Genomic DNA, 24,113 nt, shown 5'->3' on the forward strand with positions numbered 1-24,113 from the left:
GTGAGATAACTATACTAAATGGGGTATCATATGAAAGGGATTTACCTGTATATTCTAAAACAGATTTTTATTTATTTTTATGGATAATAGTTTTTGATTTATCGTGCAAAATTTCGAAAAAATACCCGAGTACGGAACCCTCGGTGCGCGAGTCTGACTCGCACTTGGCTGGTTTTTTAAATGACAAATTCAATAAAATAGCCATTTTTCATTCTGTTGAGCGTTATATAAACGGCACGAGTTTCCTAATTCAGTAGGAGTTGCCTCTTCCGAGTGATACGTGTCACGCCTGCAAATGAAAGATCAATTGTACCAGATCAGTCGAGCTGCTCTCTCTTATTCCCAAATTAGGTTTTCGAATAACCTTATCTATGCTTATCATATATTGTATTTGCTTGTCAGTCGGTACGTTTCAGTTATTTAGGTATGCGTTTAAACTGTGGGGGTAACATGGCGATCGTTGAGCAACGTTGACAAAAGTCGGTAACTGGATGGGTGACGAATTTTGAAGGTCCGCGTCTTTTCGTTTCATCCGTCCCCGCTTTGGAGCTGTCGTTCCCTGTATCACTGTTGCTGATTATAGGTAAAATCTAAGAGTTGAAATCTCGTTATCTTACTAAAGTTTGGTGCGGAAGAATACAATAGAATGTAATAGATTTTTAATCAAGTAAACTTTTACAAGGCGCTTTTGAATCATCAAATTAATTAACACTGGTACGGCATGATGCCAGCTATATCTGTTACAAACGTCATAATCGGTTAAACAGATGAGCTGTGAAAAGCTAATAGACAGACAAACAGACTTAGTAGTAGATAAGTATGGATTAAACAAAAATAATCTTAAATTAAATAAAGCTCACACTACGTTAAGATATTACGTAACACTAGAAATAATCCTCGAATATCATAGAGAATTCTCCCCGACGTAACCCGCTGATCCATCTTCCGTAACACCCTAACCCAATTCCCGCAGACCGATGTCGGTGTAGTCGTGTAATTAATTACACCACAACTGTCACGCGGTGATGGAGGGGGTGCGGGGGAGGGGAGGCGGCGTGTCAGGTTGTATGATATTAAATATGTACCCCTGTTTCTGCCTCAAACAAAGGGATCTGTTAGTTCTGCTATAAATGCTTTGTTGGAGATTAGATGATGTCTGTAACTTTATTTGTGGTTACTTCAATTTTCAGGGATAAAAAGTAGCCTATGTCAGTCTCCGGGATTAAGCTATCTTTGTGCTAAACATGAAATTGGTTAAGTTGATAGAGATTCAAAAATTCCGTGGAAACTATTTGATTTTTCAGGATAAAAAGTTGCCAATATCAGCCCCAGGATAAAAGCTCACCCTCTATCAAATTTCGTCATCGCCCTTGAAAAGCTATCATACAGACAGACACTTTCGCAATATTTCCACCCGGTTTCCATCACCTTCTTCAGGTCACAGGTGTAGCGCGCTGGAAGTCATCCCACAGTGCGCTCCAGAACATATCTGCCGTTGGTTCTGCGACACACGTGACCTGACCATTGCCATTTCAGCTTGCTCGTCCTTTGAGCTATGTTGGTCGCTTTTGTTTTGAGAATTATCTCGTTCCGGATTTTATTCCCGGGGGAGATACCCAACATAAATAAAATAAATAAAATAAATATACTTTTATTCGGGACTATAAAGTTAGGCGCAAACACAGTAAATATAATGAAAACAGATAAAACATAAAAACTAATAAATTAAACTTAAAAACCTAAATATTTATCTAAAACATAACTTACTGAGCTTTCCATGCATTTCGGCCGAGACGACCACCGCTATTTCGTAGTTCTAATAAATAATAAACTTGTACTGCAAAGGCACGGTGATCCTCTGAGCCGAATTGCATGGAATTTCAATGAATCTTATATCTACTTATATTAAATCTAAAAATAAACAATTATAAAATCTAAATAATAGTAAAAAACAGAATGCGTGTCTGTGGCGCCAAACTGTCCCAAAAAGGGAATCGCCTCAGCATAATGCTGTAGTAGTGTACGTGGATACACTACCTCAGCGCTGTTTTTCAGGCAACCCCTGAAAAAAAATCAGCTCGACGTCCCGGATCAGTCTAGATATTATTCTGTTTGACCTGTGCGATTGACCTCCCTATGCAAAATTGACTAAGTCCGCAGATAGCCGTAAAATTTACTTCTTTATAATCTCTATCTCCAACTAATTTGTAGATCCAAAGTCTAAGAAACTCCCTGCGCTATTTTTCAGGCTACTTTCCAGAATACCGGATTGATGATAAAAAAGTAAACTCAAGTAAGTGCTTCCAAGCTCTTTTGCTTTTCTAATAGTATCTTTTTAAGCTTAGACTTGAAAGCAAATACTGACTTGAGGTTCTGCACTGGCGGTGGGATAATGTTCCAGATCCTGGAGAAAGCAAGCCTGAAACTCCCTCGAAATGCGGCGGTCCTGTGCCTTGGCACGGCTATTTGACACGCCGAATTTCTTGGCGCATACCTACTGTGCTGCCTTGCCCACTTAATCTTCGTGAAAAGATATTCTGGTTTACCAGTGGAAATAACCCCAAACAACAAAGTAGCCAAGTGCAGATTTCTTCTAGCTGACATATTTAATAGGTTTGCTTTGTTGAGATAGGGACTGATATGAGAACGAGGAGCAATGGAAAAGCAGAATCGAGCGCATGCATTTTGGACTCTCTGTACTAACTTCTTGGTTCTTCCAAGCAGACAAGGACCGTATGCTGTGTCTGCGTAGTTTAACTTGGACAAGATTAGTGAATCACATATCCGAATTCTAACTTCTACACTTAAGTAAGGTCTTATCTTATAAAGTACTTTTAATCTGTAGAAGCAATTTTTGACTATATTCAAGATATGTGATTCAAAGTGTAGGTTTGAGTCAAAGATAACTCCCAAGTTTCTTGCCTCAGTTACTCTTTCTACACTAATATTTCCTATTTTAACTTGTAGATTGAGAGATTCGATCGTTTTCGTCATCTTATTAGTTCCTAGTATCATGCACTTAGACTTTAGAGGGTTCAATAATAAAGAGTTTTTATCTGACCAGATGGATACTCTTTTTAAATCTTCATTAATTTTGATTTCTGCGTCTGCTGCGTCTTGTGGTTTGAATGAGAAATATAGTTGTACGTCGTCAGCATAGAGATGGTATTTGCAGTTGGAGAAACAGTTAACTATGTCTGCTGTATATACAGCAAAAAGCAACGGACTGAGTGCAGATCCTTGAGGCACTCCTCGTAGAACTGGGGACGTTGATGAAATCAATTGACTACCATCACTTTGGTCTATATGCACCGATTGGGCCCGATCACTGAGGAAGCTATTTAACCACTTTAAGGTTGACGTTCCAAATCCATAATAAGACAGCTTTGACAATAATAGAGTGGTATCGAGCGAATCAAATGCTCGAGAGAAATCAAGCAGCACCAGCATAGTTCCCATGCCCTGATCTTGCGCTGTCAGGATGTTATCAATTACATCCATCATTGCGGTCGCTGTACTGTGGCATTTCCGAAATCCTGATTGGTGAGCTGGTAAAATGTTGTTTTCCTCTACAAATGATGTCATTTGGGCACATACAAGTTTTTCTAAGATCTTAGATATGCATGGCAAAATACTGATAGGCCTAAGATCTTTCATACTGGTTGGAATATTTACTTTTGGAAGAGGTTTAACTATTGCAGTTTTCCATGCATTTGGGAATGTGCTGCTTGTGATGGATTTATTTATAATAGCTGTTAAAGTACTTAAACTCTGTGGAAGTGTCCAATGCAACATTTGTAACGAGATTTCATCAATGCCTTGTGCGTTCGATTTTAATCCTTTTATGGTTTTTATAACTTCTGCTTCAGTTACCGTTTTTAGGTTAAAAGTATTCGGCCCAAACCTGTTGAATTCATAGTATGTAAGGTTAGACAGTGTGGGTCTCTCACTATATGGTATGTTCAAAAAATGATTATTTACTTTCTCCGGGTCACATAAGTTCGTTGGTATTTCATACTCCTGTTTTTTATTTATCCCTACATTTTTTTTTAGGTTCTTCCATAACAACATAGGTTTATTAATACATTGATTTATATAGAATTTAAAATAAGCACTTTTTTCAGCTTCTATTGCTTCCCAAACAATCTTTTTAAAATTCTTATAGTACTCTTTATGTGTCTCCTTTTTTGATGCTTTATATCGAGAATGACTTTGATTGCGCAACATAATCATTTTCTTAATAGTGTGAGTTATCCAGGGGCATGATTGTTCCTTTAACTGTATCTTTTTTGTGGGAGCATGCATGTCAAATAAAGTTAAAATATAATTGTGAAATACTGACACCATATCTTCAATATTATCCAACCGGTTAATAGTTTTCCATGGAACTCTATTTAAATCTTCACTAAAGTCTTCGGCAATAATATCCTTTAGTGGTCTAATGGAGATCCATCGAGGAGCTATTTTAGCCTTCTTTAGGTTTAATAAGAGTGTTATAATGGCATGGTTACCTAATTCTTTTACATGACTCACCTCTACATCCCGGGTTGAGGCATCTGTGCAGACTAAATCTATCAAGGTCTCACTGTGGTCGGTAAAATGAGTTGGCTCTGTGACAACTTGGTTAAGGTTTATGTAATTTAAGAAATCATTAAAAAGTTTAGTTTTGCTATCTAACGGGTTTAGTAGATTGATGTTAAAATCTCCCAAGAGTATTATATTTTCATAGCTTGAGAATAGAGTCAGTGATTGGGTGATAGAGTCAATAAATATCTCAACATCCTGCCACGGTGGACGATACGCTGTCCCTACCATGATCTTTTTACTACCGGCTTTTAAACTTAACCACATCTGTTCAACTGAATGAGGATTTGGATGTTCGCAAATAGTGACCCTTAAGCCCTTCTTTATATAAAATCCTACTCCACCTCCTCGTCCTCCTTTTATATGTGGCGGCCGCGGTGTGTGAAGAAGGCGGTAGCCCGGTACTTGCGGAGCAAGCCCTTCCTCCCCCTCCCTCAGCCAGGTTTCATTAATAGCTATTAGATCTACTTTGATGTCACTCATTGCCACTAGGAATTCATCGTGCCGGGTTCCGAGTGAGCCTGCATTAAACAGTCCAACCTTCATGTACTTCGACTTAACCTTCATATTTAGGCTCTATCACCTGATTGTGAACTGAGATAAAAAGTATAATTTGATTTGCGAAATTGATGTGGCTCTTAGTTATAATGTGGCATACCCTTTGTGTAATGAGTTTAAGACATATTTGTCGCAATAAACGGACCTCTATTTTTCTTGAAAACATAAATTTATACTGGCCCATTAGACCGTTGACTAGTTTAATATTTGAAAAGCCGTTTTTTAATGTGTTAGTTTGAAGTAAGATTTTATGTCTAGAATAATATATAGTAGTGCTAAAAATAATGTTTCGATCTAAATCTTCTTCTTTTACTTTAACCAGGTCTTTTTTTCTTAGTTTCCAGCCCCAAGTATCCACAGTTGTCCTGCCCGCCATAAACACGCATCCGTCCCAAGAAAATTTCATGCACAAAAATAAACATACAAACATAACGAGAAATACATACACTTGAGCAGCAGAACAGTACAATATATGCTTAAAGTTATTTGCAACAGTGCCCGATTTCTTAAACTCTACCAACCTGAATGGCACCAAAAACACGAGCGATATCTGTCTCTACCTTAATGCTGTGAGCCGGCTGGCCTTCACCTTTTCGCGCGTAGATGCGCCCACGCTTGGTCCACGTATACTTCCACTGCATCTTTCGCGCCGCTTCCCGCGCAAGATAGAAAAGATGCCGGTTTTTCTTCGTCAGCCTCTCATTGACATAAAAGCGCCTGGCCGGTGCGTCGAAGCCCATATCCTCCGTTGTGGCCCCGCGCCTAACCCGCGCGTTTTGGAGCAGCTCGTCCCTAAGGCTGCGCCGCGCCAGTCTCGCCACCAGACGCCTACCTCTACCCCCGCTACTCGACTGAGCTGCGCTATCATTGGATTTACCAACTCTCTCTGCAAAGATGACATCCTTACTGTCCAGGTCTACACCGAGTTTTGCAGCTAGAGTCGTGACAATGTGGGTAGGATTTTCTCCTTTCACTTCTGGCAAATTAGTGAACTCTATATCTGCTTGCAAAAGCTCCTGGTCTCGTTCGTTGAGCTCTTCCTGCAGCAGAGCTACGGTTTCCTCCAACACACGCAGCTCTACGACTCTATCTGGTCCCCCCTGACCCATTCCCAGAGCTCCTTTTTCTAGTTCCCCTACTCTCCCCTCTATATCGTCGATGCGCCGATTGCAGCCTGTGATGATATTTCGCATGTCAAGTAGTTCGGTACGAAATTCCTTGAACTCCCTCCTAACCTCTCTAAGCTCCTCGCGGAAAAGGCGCATTTCTAGGGCCAAATCCAGTGGCTGGGTGGTATCAAAGACCGTATCATTTAGAGCAACTTGACTGTCATCGCATGCAGCTGATGCATCATCTTCCATAATAGAGCCTTCTGGAGCAACCGAGGTATCCAGCTGGTAATCGCTGCTGGCGTGCTTAACGGGTGTCGCCGTATTTCCAGTTTTAGGTATTTTCATTTTGCACTCCGGGCACATCCAACCCTGAGCAATTTGTGCTGCTTCTGGAATCCCAATACACGCTTTGTGATATAAGGTTGGACATGAACTACATTTAGCGCCACCTACCGGCGACAGGAACTTTCCACAAGCACCGCACCGCGTCATTTCCAAATCGATTTAGGAACCCAATCAACTTTCTTAGTTAATGTGCCCGTTATCCGATAGATGGCAATGGGTGTTACTTATTCACTTCGTACAATCCGAACCTATTCGTAATGTTGGCTTCGCTTGTTTGAAATTTGGGTCAAAATATAATTATTTATTAAATAAAATTTTAACACTTAATTAATTGCAATTATTACCACTTTATGAATACTACTATTGAGGTCAATAGTTATTAAAGTTTTTTCACTGTTAGCGGTATGAGGGTACTTGAGGGTAGTTAGAAAGTTTAAAACACGTATGGCCGAATCAGGCTGCACCGTCTCTGATCCGATAGCAATCCAGTGCGTTAAAAAAAAACTTAAACACTGGCACAACTGTTTGTTAAACACTGACACATAATTTTCCGTTATTTACAAAAAAGAGGTTTTTGCTCGGCGAGGTCGCACGCACGACCACTCGCGACGCCGGTCGACGTCGAACTGTCGTCGACATAGCTCGCGCCATAGCTGACTGCTGATTGAAGGACTACCTTGTCATAAATTAATAGGTTCTGGTTTCTCCAACAGTGATGGACGTGCCGTGGGACGTGCGCGTGCAGCCAACGCACGGGGTGTCCGGAGGGGCCGCGCTGATGAGCTGCGCGGCGACAGCCTCCGTGCGGGCACACGTCACCGTCACGCGCTGGTTCAAGGACGGGGCTGTGCTGGCTCCCATGCTGGCTGATGCTGGTGAGATTCATTTCGTTATAACAGAACTAGTTTTTACTGACCAAACGAAATAATACAATGATGTCATGATAAGACGACGAAAAACCGTACACTATTTACCAAATGTTTGTATTCGGATATTTTTAACCCCCGAACCAAAAAGAGGTGTGTTATAAGTTTGACGTGTATCTGTGTACCTCTCTATGGCATCGTAGCGCCCAAAGGAATGAATCGATTTTAATTTGGTTTTTTTTTGTTTGAAAGGTGACTTAATCGAGAGTGTTCTTAGTTATAACCCAAAAAAAAAAAATAGTTCAGCCGTTAAGTTATCAGCTCTTTTCTAGTTTTCTTGTGTAGGTCCAAATTAAAGACACTTCACTGCATATTCAGTAATTTTCGTGTTTGATTCAATACTTTATTAATTGAGGCATAAAAGACGATCCGTGGCATCAAAATGACGCATTTTTAACCCTTTTCACAGCAAATGATCAGCAATAATGTCTTGACGATAAATTCCGAACTCAAACACCGGTTCCAATATTAGGCTACAGTCTGGAAGCTTGCCAGCGGTCTTCACCCGGCTCCTTATAAAATCCAAATTAATTTCGCCGTCTTGTCGACTGCCCGATTATTGCCTTTTCGCGAGGGTGAAAATTAAGAATTTTTTCCTTCACAGCGTCTGTCCGCGACAGAAACAAGAGCGCCCAAGTTCTTTATGAGATATAATTTCAACGATTGGACGAGGAATTTCGATTACCTTTTCCATTTCGGATGATGCGACGGCAGGATCTGATCTCTCAATTTTGTTTGTCATCGATCCTGATATTGAAATTGGAATTTGGTGCCGTATTATTAATTTTGAGGAATTGATTCGTTTATAATAGATGGATGTGATTTCTAAAGGAGCTTTGATAACATTTTTATCCTGGATACCTTAATCGATCTAAAAGGCTATGTCAGAGATAATTCGAGACAGACACGAACCCTGATGTCTTGCTGGTTCATTGAAGTAAGATATGAGGTTCTACAGGTGGTACACTTCAGTAATGGCCGTCATGAATGAAATTGTAATGGATTTAGCAGGATATACTTAGAAGGTATAGGTCTAATAGCTTAGTAATAATTATTTGCCATTCACTTGCTGAAGCCTGAAACTTTATCGATGTGAAAAAAGGCTTATAAAAATACTGTGGAAAATTTTGATTTTCAAAAATAAAAATTCTAGATCTGTCTTTAGGATGTTTGTCATCTCTGAACCAAATTGCGTGAAAATTGGTTCAGCGGTTGGGCTATGAAAAGGATACAGATAAGTAAAATCACTTTGATTTTCATAAAAAAAAATCTTATATTTCTAAAAACCCTTAACAAATCCCAGGCATCTCAAGCTAAAAATCCAGCTCGGTCTGAGTTGTTCATGGGTATATAGCAGACAGTTTGCTTTTGCTTTCATAGTAGGTTTAGATAATATTTATTACCACTATGGACCAGGGGATGGTTATGGATAAAAGGCTAATCTGATAATAATGATAGAAAGGTACAATAGCATTTTTATATTACCAACCACATAACCTCTCCACAAATAGACGACAATCGTGTTTAACCGCTCTGTAGCGCTGATGCGGAGTTCCCCAGTGCTTGCTCATATTATAATACCATCTCTCAGGATTAACAACAATGGCGGCGTAATTGGAGAGAACGCTGAATTTGTAATCGAGGTAGGCTCTGGAGCAGGCTGACTTATAATGCTGTGAGAGCTGTTGGACAATCCTGAGAAGTGATTGGATAAAACAGATCATTGAAAAAGTTAAAAAAAAGGCCGACTGCAGTTTGGATGCATCATGTTTGGTCAAAATTATAATCAATCTATATGTAATCGATCGATAGCGACATTGTTAATTGTCACAAAAGAACATACAATTTTCATAAATAAAAAGGTTTCTTGTAGATTACCGATAGGATTGATTTTTAATTTTGGCAGTAAATGAATGAGAAATAATATGAAGAGATCCTATCAAAATAACTTTCAAGTCGTAATTGTTATAATATTTTTTAAATGGAGCTTATCTGGAGAAATAAATAATCTTAAATCTTAATTTTTCTCTACGTAGACTGCGTTCCTTTAAATTTCATCCCTTCTGATTTAAGATCTGCATAGAATTCTCAAAGGACTCCAATATTATGGACTGCATTGTCCACTCAGACGCTTATTTTTTTTTAATTCTCATTTAGAGAGCTGTTTCACGAATGCGACCATGTGGCTCTCGTAACTCTAGACTTTATTATTGTAATACTTAAAACTAGATTTAAATAAAATTTAATGATTATTTCTACGACTTATGTTATTACGGACCATCCTATACATATGTTTTGCTGCCTAGAGCGTCGGAAAGTTTCTTATACTTCCTTTGTTTGTTTCCCACCAGCTCTCCAGCTACAATAGTTTGTTTGTCTATACCCAGAAAACCACCGAAGCGAGGCTCTCTCGAGATGGATTAAGATCGCAAACATGGGACGAATGCGGATTATACAGGCTTGCACGGTTTTCCGAACGAATTATTATATTGTTATCAAAATAAATGTATATCCTATTTACAAAACAATAGCCATGCGATACAACAAAGTGTCTAATCACCAATCTTATAATAATAGAAGGAAACAATATTAAATTGGAAGAAAGATTTTTTCCAACAGATTATAACATGGGGTTATTCAAGGGGCGGACCAACGAATTCCTGAAACGCCGACAACGTATTGGCGGTTCCTCTGGTACTGCAAATGTTCATGGGCGGTGGTAATCACTACGTCAGGACTCGCCTACTAGTTTGCTTGTTATTTGTATAAAAAAGAAAAAAAGCACTTAATCAAAGCAATGATAGTTGACACGTCTGTAAAGCCCTAATTTGTAAGCAAAGGGCTGAAGTAAGCTTACGAAGGGGCTTGTCTAAACACTGCCACGAGGAATTAAAACTTTCTATGGAAGTAAAGCGCTAATGCAAGTTTAATGTCTGCCTTTGATGTAGTCTGCTTCACGGAGACACTTCACGAAATGGCTTCTAGATGTGCCATTATATTATTTCTATTGATTTATCATCATCATGATCAACCGATCGTCGGCTTAATACAGCTGAGCACAGCTCTCGACTCTGCATGATTATAATTTCTAGATCAACGGGAACTATTCTATAGGTTTTCTTGATAGACTCGACAGCCGGACAGACGGACAGGTGAACAAACAGATAGGCAGACAGACAACGAAGTGATCCTATAATGGTTCTTACTTTTCTTTTGAGGTACGTAACCCCAAAAATAAGTCTACTTTCGGGCTACCTGCGTCAAATGCACTAACATTTGACGCCTGCTAGTGACGTCGAGTCCTCGAAGTTTTGTTAGAATTTCAATAAGTGTCCAAGTTAAGTGTCGTGAACTGTGCCGCAACTGTCAAATGAGCATATGGAATTTGTAGTGAATACGAAACGAAAATTCTGAATTCTATACATTTAAACTTCAGATAGCAATACTTTATTTGAGTTAAAGTTTGGATCTCAACTTGTCTTTGGTAGTTAGTCCCTAGAAGCATATCTAGAGAGCGTATCTGTTGGCGCCGGTTGGCAGGTTCGCCGGCGTTTATGCAGATTACCCGTGCGTAATACCCGGGTGCTGTGATTTTTGGCACCGACTCGTTCCGGGCAAACTTTGCGAGTATTCGCTTCATCGGATTAAAATGAGCTGGAGAACGTGCTTGAGAATTAATGAGCACCTAGTTAGCGAGAGTTATCATATTGATTTCAAAAGTAGAAGCCTTACCGGTCTTACCACAGACACTGAAGCGCAGTTTAAACTGCTGTTAAACACGTTTTGACGAACTCCCTTTCGCGTTATATAAGTAGGAGAGCCAAGGAGGTGCAATTTGAGAATTTATGATTTCCAAAATGTCTCAGGTTTAACTAAATCGCTTAGCGACAAAGCGTTGCCGCTAAGCGATTTAGTGTTCCGGTTCGATGCCGCGTAGGAACCGATCAAAGCATGCAAGTTTCCTCACGTTGTTTTCCTTCACCGTTAAAGCAAATGATATTTTAACTAATTGCTAAAACGCACGTACCTAAGAGTAGCTTCAAGTTAGAGGTGCGTGCCAGGGATCAGAGCCCAGCCCCCAGTCCCACTAGGAGGAGGAAGTCTTAATTATTAGGATGGCACCACATCACATTAATATTATAAAGGCGAAAGATTGTGTGTATGTATGTGTGTATGTTTGTTACTCTTTCACGCAAAAACAGTTACTGGATGGATTTGGCTGAAATTCAGAAAGGGTGTATGTAGATTATACCCTGGATGAACACATAGGTTACTTTTTATCCTGGAAAATCGGGATTTAAAAAAAACTTAAGTATACCTATCCACGCGAACGAAGTCACGGGCATCAGCTAGTAATTTATATTACTTTATAGAGACACCAAAATTGACAGCTTTCTAAATGACAGCCCTGTCAGGTACACGTTATGTAGCTTCCTGACATATATTTGAATTGAATTCTTGTAACATATCGCGTTACATGACATAGTATGTTGTCGAGTTTGGTGCGAGAGGAACATAATTATTATCAGCGACGCCAACCTGACGCGCCGGAAACGACGTGACACGTGTTGGAGACGGTGGGTTCATTATGAATTGGTTACTGTCTTTCTTGACAAATACTTCTGTGCTTCTTCAAAATTTTTATGCGTAATAGTTTTGATTTACCGTCCAAAATGATAAAATACGACCTGTAGTACGGAACCTTCGGTGCGCGTGTCTGACTCGCTCTTAGCTGGTTTTTTTTCTCATAAATATGCAAATACCTTTAAATCTTGTTGTAGCTATCTATAGCTCTGTTATATAGCTAATTATGCAACACAAAGTCAGTAAACAAACCACTAACTACCAGTCGAGGCCAACAGGGCATTGAATTAGCATTTATTTATTCTACAGAGTGAATTCCCCAATGATGTTTACAGTAGGTACTTAGAATAACGTCTATTTTAAGGTATCTAAATGTGTTTTATAACCCCCTTATAGCGTGAGTGTTCAGCTTACACCAATAAAGGGTAAAGCTCGGACTACACGGATCTCCATTCGGACTACGAATTTATTCTCTACAAGAATTTAACTCAATCACACTATCACACTAATATTATAAAGGCGAAAGTTTGTATGTGTGTGTGTGTGTGTGTGTGTGTGTGTGAATGTACGTTTGTTTAGAATGGAGATAGATTATACCCTGGATTAGCACATAGGCTACTTTTTATCCCGGAAAATCAAAGAGTTCCCACGGGAATTTTAAAAACCTACATCCACGCGAACGAAGTCGCGGGTATCAGCTAGTAAGTAAATACTTTTATCAATAATTTGGGTCACCCATTACAGACTGTCCACTATTATAACTAAAAAAATTAAAAACACGACCTCTCTACAATATAAATTTTTTCAAAAAATTTATAGCCAGGGTCACTAGAGATGATGTAAAGATGATACCTATGCAACAAGCATCTAAATCTGTTTAAGCGTTTAGAAGTTGCGGTGGATTAAAGAAACACACATACATGAACCCTGAAAACATTATTTTTATTAATTTAATTGATTTAACTAAAAAATTACGTCAAACGTTTATGACGTCACAATTTATCTATTTCACACAAGCTCCCTTGTTAAGCAAGCAGTTTGACTTTTGATAGAAAATCGCTGATTTGACTAGAAGTCATCATTCTTATTTTGACCCCCTCAAATCGGTCCCCCATTCACTTTATCATCAGTCATCACACACTATATCATCTTTCAAATCTAACAAATCTGACAAACAAAAAGTGTACAATAGTACCTACTTTGAATAAATGATTTTGATTTTTGACTTTGTGGAACAGGAGTGCAATGAGACTTGTGTAGAGTGTAGACTGGGCCTTAAGGCTAAACGTCGATGTAATAAATGCGAGTTACTCCTCCGGGCGCTTATATGCAAATGTATCGACGCCGTAAACTCAAATATACATAACGTTGTTATGATATTATGGGGAATTAAATTTCCGCATATAAACGAAAGAAGCGGTGATACTCTAGTGGTTTAAACGTCCTTTCTTCCTCCTCTCTTTTCAAAGCTATGTGCATTTTAAGCAATTAAATAATCACTTCCTTTAGCGGTGAAGGAAAACATCGTAAGGAAACGTGCATGCCTGCGTGTTCTCTATAATGTTTTCAAGGGTGTGTAAAGTCCGCCAAGTGCACTATGATGACATCAGGCGAGTCGCAGGGAGCCGCTGGATTCAGGCGGCGCAAGACCGTGGCGTGTGGAAGTCCATACAAGATACCTATGTCCAACAGTGGACGTCTATCGACGATCGACGACGATGATGATGAGTCACGTGAGAGTCGCGTTATTATTCTGGGACTATTCCGATCTGACAATAATTAGTTCCATTAGTTGCCACACAGAGAAACACAAACAGAACAATAAACAACAGTGAGGCTAATGATTATTGTTTATTGGAACAACAACGCTGGAACAAGCGCGTGTCAACAGCTAACCTCATTATACTCTTCCGCGTCGTCGGTTCGCGTCGCATTGTTTACTTCACGCCACCTGAACTGCGATGGAATCTAACAGCCACCTGCGAACACCATGCGTCTCTTTATGGTGTACAGCCAGCAACAAAGCTGGGTTTGCATCCGTTAGTACAAGAGACTATCGAAGGTTGCAAACCGTGCTTTGTCGCAGACTGTACAACCCATACAAGATCACATTCTAACGGTCGCCGTCGACTGAGTTGCTGGCTGACTGCGAAACATGAAGTGTAATTTAAGAAATGCTACTTATATATTTCCAAATTATCTGAGAGAAAAAATATTTCTAAACTGACAGAAGGGGGAGCTAGTATAATTCACTTATTCTGTGACAAAAGCAAAAGCATGTAAACGTAAAAGGAATACAAACAGAAGTAATTTTTCAAATAAGCACCAACATAAATAAATACGATACGAAAATGTGGAAAAGCGTTCTAAATTGCTTTTCAATTTAATTAGAAAATGTAATTTCTACCGTTCCGTCTAAAAAGCTTTCTTAATTATACGTTTCGAATAAAGAAATTATTCTTTCATGTTTTTTTTTCGCCAAGCACTTTTTTTACTGTAATTGATTTCGTCTCCGTATCTGTCCAAAGGCGAGAGACACAATTTTAAGTAAGTAAAAGAAAAACAGGTACATAATCTTACTTAATTTTCTCTAAGGAGTGGTTTATCTTACCGTTATTGTTACTTATATTCATCATTATCATCATCATTCCATCATCGGCTAATTACTGAGCGAGAATCTCGTCTCCGAATGAGATGCGTTTGGCCATATTGAACCACGATAGCCAAGTGCAGATTGGCAGGTTTCACACACTTTAAGGAAATTTTGGAGAACTCTCAAGAATGCAGGTTTCCTCTCAATATTTCCTTCAGCGTTGAAGCTATATTTAGGTGCTTGAAACGCATTTACCTAACTCTGAAAAGTTAGAAGTATCAAATCCCAGATTTTTGGAGCCCGACATTTTAACCAACAAAATCGGTGTACATATAATAAATATGTATGTAAATATAATATGTAGGGGAAAAATGCACCTAATTGAGAACCTCCTCTGTTTTGGAAGCCTGTTAAAAACATCTTTGTATCCGCGCCGCGTCTCTACCATTCGCCACTTATGTTTATTGTATAAGCCCTAAAAATGCAAAGAATAACAAATAGAAGCAGAAGGTAAACTGAACAGAATCCTCATGACTTTGAAATTAGGAGACAACTTCGATCAAGTGCACTTACACATTTATAGTGTCGCGCCGTTTTACTCCGACGGACTTTCTGGAAGTGGCTACTCGCGGGGAAAAGTGGTTGAACCAATATATCAATTCATCACCACAGATTAACTGTGACCCAGGATGAATTCTTCTTCTTGTAGTGCCATCTCCTATCGGAGGTTGGCAATCATTAAGGCTAACTGCATTTTGCTCACCGCTGCCCTAAACAGTGACATGTACTCATGTTGAACCACTGGCGAAGGTTCTTAAGCCAGGATGTTCGTTTACAGCCAGGTCTACGTTTGCCTTTCATTATTATTGCCCTGCTATAGTTTATGCTATAATAAGTTGTTATAAATATTGCAAGCTAACAGGCATAACTTGGCTGTACCTTTTTGGTTTTTCTTCATCATTTTACATCTCCACTATGTACCCATATTCGCAATAAAGAAATTTGAATTTGAATTTGATAGGTTGGCGCAGACTAGCTACGCGCTGGATCACCGCTTTGACGATCAACGAGTGTGTCAAAGACCTAGCAGTTTATTCCCCGACTGTCCGAGCGTCACCGTTTACGATCAGATAACTTTCAGCTTCGACTTTTTCAATGAATTCTAAATGCGCGGCAACTGTCCTCCACTCCGTCACTTTCTAACCAACACAGATAACGATCATTTGTCCCCCTCACTCCATTGTAACTGACAGATGCTTTGATAGCACTGTTACTTTGTCTCTGTTCAAGGGTCCTTCTGTTATCTCCTAAATCATTGCTATTCCTTTTTCGAGGATTCTCCAAATCCCGAGTAGTTTTTACCGTATAAATTGTAACAAAGTTCGTCGTGGTGGAGGCAATTATAATTAATGGAATTTCAAATGAGTCCAACAAGAGAGTTCTAATTAAAATTAATGTCGCTTCGAGCCTGTTTCCCTGTTGTATCTTTTTTGATTGCATATTTTATATATTTAACACCTGTTTTCCTGTTGAAAAACTGGAAAACTTTTCAACTTTTTGTAGTGACGTATACTGACCGACCTGATTTAAATGCGAGTTGCTATTAATGTTAGAGTAACATCAGTATTTACACAACAGAGATTTAAAATCTCTTTATTCTAGTTCAAATTATCTATCTACATACGTCTTACATACATACACATACATAGGTAGACATACATAATAAACGAGGTGCATTATGAGACAGATTTTTTGTTAATTACTAATATAACATCCATTTTTAAATTTAAGTTAACAGACTTACAACATACAGTTTTTGAAAAGCTCAGCCGCACATACGCTGAAAAATGGAAAGACGTCCATTTTTGTAAGAAAGTTTTCAGCAGCTGTTATTATGAAAATGGTCAAAGTCAAGTGAGATCATAGTCAAACGAAATCTTCTCAAACAGTTTTTTTATAATTGTGTCCTATTGTTTTTCGCAGGTGGCCACTACATGATAGGAGGCAGCCGCGGAGACATCCTGGTGATCAGGGAGGCGCGGCCTGATGATGCCAGCTCCTACTCCTGTGAGGCTCAGCACGCCCTCACCGGGGAGAAGAGGCGGAGTCCATCAGCCATGATTGCTGTTTCACGTACTTGCACTTTCATTCTTTATTTAACTGATCGACCTAGCATGGCGTAGCTCGTATACAATCTCTCAAACTTTTTCTAGTGGGGGTCTACATTATAGAGGAACTTTTGTCAAAATTCCCAAGTTTCAATATCCAATGGTTTGAGCTGTATGTCAGTCAGTTAGTTACTCGTTTTATATGATCTTAATTCTTACAACACTGTCCAAAAAAGGAGTGTGATGTTGTCAGAGTTCATGTATGTATGTGAGTTTCTTTACTCCACCTAACTTCTGAATGCCCGAGTACATTTGTATGTACCTATAGATTAGTGTTAAAATCCTTACATCGTCTTGAGTGACACTGAAAAGTCTACTATGAACTTGAGTGAGTCTATTATGAAAAAAAATCAAAGCATTATTCACTGTAGATGTGGAAATGTCATTATTTTATAGATCAAACGGGCAGTATGGCGCCCAGGATATTGACGATATCAGAAGACGAGACGGTGCCTCAAGGAGGAGACATCAGGCTAGTCTGCTGCGCTATCGGGAGTCCGCCACCGGCTTACAGGTTTGTAGATTAAACGGGCAGTATGATGCCAAGATGTTGAAGATGGCTGTTCTAGTGCTGGGGGGTGGGGACCACTTTGAGACCCTGGAACCTATCATTTTTCGAACTATCACCTACGGTCATTGCACTTCAGCTTTGCAGCCCATTTAGCTATGTCGGTTAACCTGATTCTCATTCCTGATTTATTTGATCACGTAGAGAAACTCCAAGCAATACCTCTTTCCATCGCCCGTTGGGTTCTATAAATCTGGTTTCATTATTTGTAATTTTAAACCAATTCTTGACTAGTTTCAAGGCCTCATTTTACATTACTTGCAGTTGGTTTCGCCACGCCAACGGGCGCCTCAGCCCAGTGTCCAACAGCATCCGGATCTCGGTGTCGGACCAGGTGCTGATCATCCGGAGAGCGCAGATATCCGACAGCGGCGTGTGGACGTGCCGCGCTCACAACCAGTACGGAGAGCAGAGGAGAGACGCCAGGCTCAGGGTGCGCTCCAGACTGGTGGTCAGCGTGCACCCACAGTTACAGGTACCTACTAAGCATTCTACTGCAGCAGGGCTGGTTTAGGATGAGAAAGTGGGAAGGACGGCCTCCTTGGCGCAGTGGTAAACGCTGTGGTCTTATTAGTGGGAGGTCCCGGGTTTGGTTCCCAGCAGGAGTTTACAATTTCTAAATTTCTGCTCTGGTCTGTTGCGAGGCTCGGCAAAGCCGTGCCGCCAAGTTATTTAGCGTTCCGGTACGATGCCGTGTAGAAACCAAAGGAGTATGGAAACTGCCATATCCCTTCCATCTTAAATTGTATCATCACTTACCACCAGATGAGCTTCAGACATATGTTTAGGGACCACCCTAGATTGCTCCAATCTAGTAGATAAATTGTAACATTTTATTTTTTAATAAACTAGCATCTATTGAGTTTTGCCGGCGTTTCTCAGTAGAATCTATTTTCCGAACAAATAATAGATTCGTTTCATTTCATTTACAGAAACTTTTTTATCAGAAAATGTTACGAAAAATCTAGCCGAGAAATTACGCTCCAACTAATTTTTGAATAATAACTGACTACCGCTAGAATATCGCTTTCGCTTCGAAATGCAGGAGATTGTTCTCCTATCATCTACATACGCCTGTTTTCGTCCGTGGAATTCCCCTGCCAGTGCTTGTAATTCGCTAGTGAGTTCACCTCAATACAGTCATGTGAGCCAAAACATTTTCTAAACCATTTAATTTCACTTTAAGTTCTTCTAGAAGCCAAAACATTTTGTAAGCCATTTACTTGCATTTAAAAGCCAATTTATTCTTATCAGGAATTGTTGCCAGTGAAAATTCCTGATCAAACATTTAAAAAACCTATCAAGTGTATGTCGGACTCACACACGAAAGGTTCCGTATCGTCGAACAAGAAATCAAACTTTTTCTTTGTGGTGTATCCACAAATTCACGGTTTTCGTTTTTTTTTTTCTTTACTCGTGCTATAAGACAATTGCTACCTGCCAAATTTAATGATTCTACGTCAATGGAAAGTGTCCTATAGGATTTAATTCCTTTGACAGACATGACTGAGAGAAGAAGTGATCTTATAAGGGTTTCTTTTCCTTTCTTTGGAGATACGGAACCCTAAAAACGAGATTACCGCCCTTGTAGTTTATCCCTAGCGCCGTTGATTTCGTTACAATCCTTAACAATTTCCTACGCTTCCCTTCACCCGCGGCCAACCCCCTTGGGAAGGACCTTCTCTGCTGTCACCAATACGCTTGGAATTTTTATTACGTTTTCTTGACTTTGTATTGGATATAATAATATAGGCGACTCTAATAATAAAACTACGTACGTAGTCTTTAGAAATGCCTTTATATTTTTTGTCCTAAACATGAAACGATTTTCAAATGTGATTTTATTCACTTTTCAGTTAGTTTTTTGGCAGGGCATAAGTGTTATTTATTTATTTTAATGATGACTTCTTGTGATTTAAGCCCCTATCCAAAACGACCGCGAAACTTCTACGAAAACATTTTTAAGGATAATCAGCGATTTGCAAGTAATTCAGAGAGACGTGATTTGTACTTTACAATACGAACAAGGTAATACGATTTCCTCTCTTAATAAGAATTCCCAGTGTTATTTTTCACTTCTCCCAGCCGGTGTTAGGTAGCGCAGGGTAGAGTCACAGCACAAGCAGAGACACAGTAGCTCAATGCCTTTAATGTCGTATTAAATGACAACTACAACTACCGCACAGTTCACGATAGGGCTCTACAGTGCCCGGCAAACAACTTGAGTATTGACGCGTTTGGCTGGCGAATGGCAGGTGCACGCGATTGGTTGATCAGTCAGCGCGCGTGCACGCGATTGGTTGATACGTCGAATTTCGCTTCCAGGTTCACCAAGTTTCACGCACGTGCTTTAGGTCCAAGTTGTTTGCCGGGCACTATAAAATCATAGGAAACTTGGGTCGCTTCTTCGTCCCGCACTATCGCACGATGATTGCTCTGTTCAGTCCGCTTCGCAGAACCTCTGTATGTTATATACTCTGTGGTAGAGTGGTGTAAAACCTCGTCTATATTCGATGAGCGCTAACATCAACGAGGTCTCCGTGTCTGCTCGGAATGCTTATTTTTCAATTTTCAACCTCCAAAGCTTCGCTGACGAAAATGTAAGCAAGTGGGACAAAATCCGATCCGAATATTGAATTCAAAGTATCAGGATTATTTGATGTCGATTATTTTAAAATCGTTACTTTTCGTTTTCGCTTACAAGACATCATGTATGATTTCAATTCTATCTAAGTTTTTATTTTGTATGAAGTACCTATCAATTTTCATTTAGTAACAACGCTGACCAGGTGTGAATTAGGAGATTTCACGTACCTTGGAGAACATTACTGAGCAGTCTCAGGCATGCAGGTTTCCTCACATTTAAAAACCATTTTAATAGCTTAATAACTAGACCCTAACCACATGAATCTATGAGTTGATCTATGTCGGTTACTCTGATTCTCTTACGGATCTCCTCGTTATGATTTAATCACTTCAAACATACCCGTAGCTTTCTCTATCGCCCGCTGAATGATTCTAAGTCAGTCAGTAGTTGTATCCTTTTATATGTATTTTACTAACATCAAAACCCTGAAATTCAATCCCGAAGCGCAAAATATCCATTACGTGTCTGCCACGCGTTACAAGTCAATACGGGAGCGCTCCATGAATAATTCACGCGCGCGTCTCTACGCGTTACGTCGAAGGAGTCAACTCTCAACTCGGATTAGCGCGAGAGGCGCGCCAAAGATTAGCTTGTATTTTGACGCTCCATTCTTCTGCGACCTTATTGAAAACTTTTGTAAGATAAGCCCGTGGATTCGAATTTAAATATGTGGTCACCTCAAAACGTTCCCAAACTAAAGTGTTGGGCATGGCCGAGACTACAGGTTCTTAGACTGAGATCTGTACTTTGCTAAGAATTAAGACACTGTTAAAACGAGACAGCGCTATACCGCTGACATAAATCTATCTCGTTTTGACTGAAACTTAAGTTTAAGCTAAGTCAAAGTGCGCTCTATAGATTTCAACCTAAAAGCTGGGACACACCAAACGCGTATGCAGCACGTAAGCGTAGACGTAGCGCGTACCATGACGTTGTAATGTATGGAACTGTATGAGATATGACATACCGCTTGCGTGACGTGAACGTTCGCGTAGACGTAATGCGTGCTGTCATGTCTATGGATTCACGCGCGTCACTACGCGCGTGGTCACGTGTACGTGCTTGGTGTGAATCGGCCTTTAGAGTTCCTGTGAGTTCTCCTTCTTTCAAGTTCTTTCCGTCGTATGCGAAAGTCCGCTTTCCTGTTAAATCGCTTCCACTTCATATGGTCTGTGGCGTTCTCTTTGAAGATGTTGACACATAGGTACATCTGCTCCTAGACAACAACGGTCTATGTAAGTATATATTCTTGGAAAAAGTTTTGAAAAAATTTCGCAGGTGTATGAAAAACCTAATCCAGATCACGGGAAGAATAAATGGATTGCAACATAAGTAAAACATTGTACAACTAAAATAAAAATAAAATAAAACTGCCATTTATTCTACTACCATTAAATTAGTAACATCAATTAATTGCATGCAATATTTTATATTTAAAGTGTTATTATATTTTAGATAGTCATAAATGATCACGATCATCATTATTATTGTCAGTCCTTCAAAAAATAATCAAAACGTTGTACTAACTGTTGTTTAATTTCCACTAATTCATCGCACCTGCCTCCGTTAACAATGTTGGAGTTGTTATCAAAGCGTTATCAAAATTCCGTTAAAACGCATTAAAATACCATTTGCGTTCGGGCGCCGGCCATTACAGAAGTTAGTAAGTTAAAAGTAAGTTTGCTGAGAGTTTGAGGGCCGTCGTTCAACGAAAGTGATCCTTGAGATAACATTCATTCTGTTATCTAATGTTATTTGATTTGATATTCAACTCTTCCATTTTCTTTATCTAAGTTTAATAAGTGTTTTGAATTGTGTAAAATATATTTTAGGGATTTAATAAATAACTAATTTATACTTATTTAAACTTAAGTTTCTTGTTTTGATGCATCGTTGCCCGTTAAGTTTTTTTGTTAACATTTGCATTACTTTTTATTTATTTAACGAAGTAACTTAATTATCCGTTTACAAGGTCTTGTAAATGCTTTTTTATCGCTAGATATAGTGTAATAATAGGCAGATGGTTCATCTGCCTATTATTACATGATAGAAATATCGATCCCACAAAAACAAAAGTTGTTTATTTTATATGTTATAAATTTCATCAATGCAAAAGCTCTTTAGGAAATGAGTGTTCCAAATTTTTTTTACATAAAAAGCATTTTGGCCATTTTAAAATTTCTCTTTTGCCTCCAAGAAACCGAAAATAGGCCCTACCTAGATTTTTAAATCGTTGACTTTTCAGACTCCAGTCCATTTTTTGACCTTTAAGCTACATATCATCAAGGCCTTAAATTAAAAGTAAGTTTAATATTTTGAAGGTTCAATTTGTTTCGTTGCATCAGGTGGCCAACTCAGGCAGCTCGGTTCAGTTCAACTGCTCGGTGGAGGGCGGCGACGCGCGCGTGCGCTGGCTGCACGACGGCGTGCCCGTGGGCGGCGGCGAGCGCGTGCTGCGCGTGCACGGCGTGGTGCGCGCGCACCGCGGCATGTACCAGTGCTTCGCCGAGCGGGACCTGGACAGCGCGCAGGCTGCGGCGGAACTCCGACTGGGAGGTCAGTTCTTCTTTCTTCCTTCTTCTCTCTGGGCTGGTTTCCGCACTTGAACGTCTGTTGTGTGTCCAATTATTTTTAATGATTATCAGCCTGAGATAGAAGATGGAAGAAGATGAAGATGATAGGAAGATATCAATTCTTAACGTTTTCCATTCTTCTCCCGTCCACAATAAAGTAAACTTGATATTAACGCACAGTTAACGATAACTTTGTTTCGTTATCACTTAAAAATCAATTAATTTTTACTCTTTACGCAATTTCAATATTCGTGACAAAAGCTTTACACTTTCATTGTGAAATCTTTCTTCGTCACTTTATTGAAAACTGCACTCAAGTTTCTAGGATATAAATTAAAATTTATTCATCTGACTTAAAGAAAAGCCGCGAAGCTAAGCTTCTTAGCTCTTACTCGCAAAGTGAATAGGTAACAGGAACTTGAAATTAAAGTACCTTTTTAAGTCCACAGATCTATCCTCCGCTTGATTGATTTTTCTTGCAGCATGAGAACAGTTAAATTATTGAATTTGAATTTTATTATCATTAAATGCACCTAATAATTAATGCTTATGCCAGACATGCGCCACAATACATCTTTTTTTCAATCAGTGACACAACAAAAAGCTTCAATTTTAATTTTCCTATTCTTCATAATTTCTTCCGAAGAGATCACGCCGTCGTCGGAATCCAGCTAATAAAATGGTAATTTAGATTTAGCTCGGAGCTTCATCCTGAACAGTAATTTTCGGAATTAAGTATTCAAATTTATTCATCTGAAAAAGTGAAAAAGCTCTAAAACTAAGCTTCTTATCCGGTAAGTGAGGCAAAAAATCCCGTCGAGTGCCCCTATAGCGTAACTGCTCTTAATTGATTTTGCTGTAAGCAAGTGCTTAAAACTTTTATTGTAATTATTCTTTTACGATCTGGCTCTGGCTAATTAATCGGGAAATAAGTTTTTTTCACATAGAGTGAGAAGTTCAAATCCACACGCTAATCACACTTTAATATTATAAAGAGTAAAGTTTGGCAGATTTGGCTGTAATTTGAAGTAGAGATAAATTATGTACCCTGGATTTACACAATAAGCTACTTTTTATCCCGGAAAATCAAAGAAATGAGATTTTGAAAAACCTAATTAAACGTGGTGGACGAAGTCGCGAGCATCAGTTAGTATAATTTTTTTTAATAAGAAAATTAGCCATTTTAATCATGACTAACATTCCCCTTTCGCCTCCAACTAAGCGTAAAGCTTATGCTAGGAGTGGGTACGACAATAGTGCAACGTCTGGGGTTTGAACCGCCGACCTTTCGGGCTTCAGTCCACTTTTATAACCGTTGAGCTATTGAGGCTTAAAATAATATATTATCATGGGAAGCCATTTCGTCACCCATTTTGTCCGCCACCTTAAAACTAATTGTTATATAATTCGCATTGTTCAGTTTCAATGTCCCGTATGAGTTACATTAAGCAAATT

At 39.3% G+C, this 24,113-nt stretch overlaps 1 protein-coding gene across 2 annotated transcripts in view; it reads left to right on the forward strand.

Annotated features, from left to right (window-relative positions):
* LOC123872091 (Down syndrome cell adhesion molecule-like protein Dscam2) overlaps positions 1-24,113 on the forward strand; it is a 56,959-nt gene that overhangs the window by 10,086 nt on the left and 22,760 nt on the right. For both annotated transcript variants that reach the window (XM_045916232.1, XM_045916223.1), the window contains exons 2-6: positions 7,313-7,474; positions 16,686-16,835; positions 17,267-17,384; positions 17,703-17,913; positions 22,431-22,641. In XM_045916232.1, the coding sequence (XP_045772188.1) occupies positions 7,315-7,474; positions 16,686-16,835; positions 17,267-17,384; positions 17,703-17,913; positions 22,431-22,641 (850 nt within the window). In that variant the 5' untranslated portion in view covers positions 7,313-7,314. The remainder of the gene's footprint in view (positions 1-7,312; positions 7,475-16,685; positions 16,836-17,266; positions 17,385-17,702; positions 17,914-22,430; positions 22,642-24,113) is intronic.

This window comes from Maniola jurtina, chromosome 2, assembly GCF_905333055.1.
Source record: "Maniola jurtina chromosome 2, ilManJurt1.1, whole genome shotgun sequence".
In the NCBI taxonomy this organism is placed as follows: Eukaryota; Metazoa; Arthropoda; class Insecta; order Lepidoptera; family Nymphalidae; genus Maniola; species Maniola jurtina.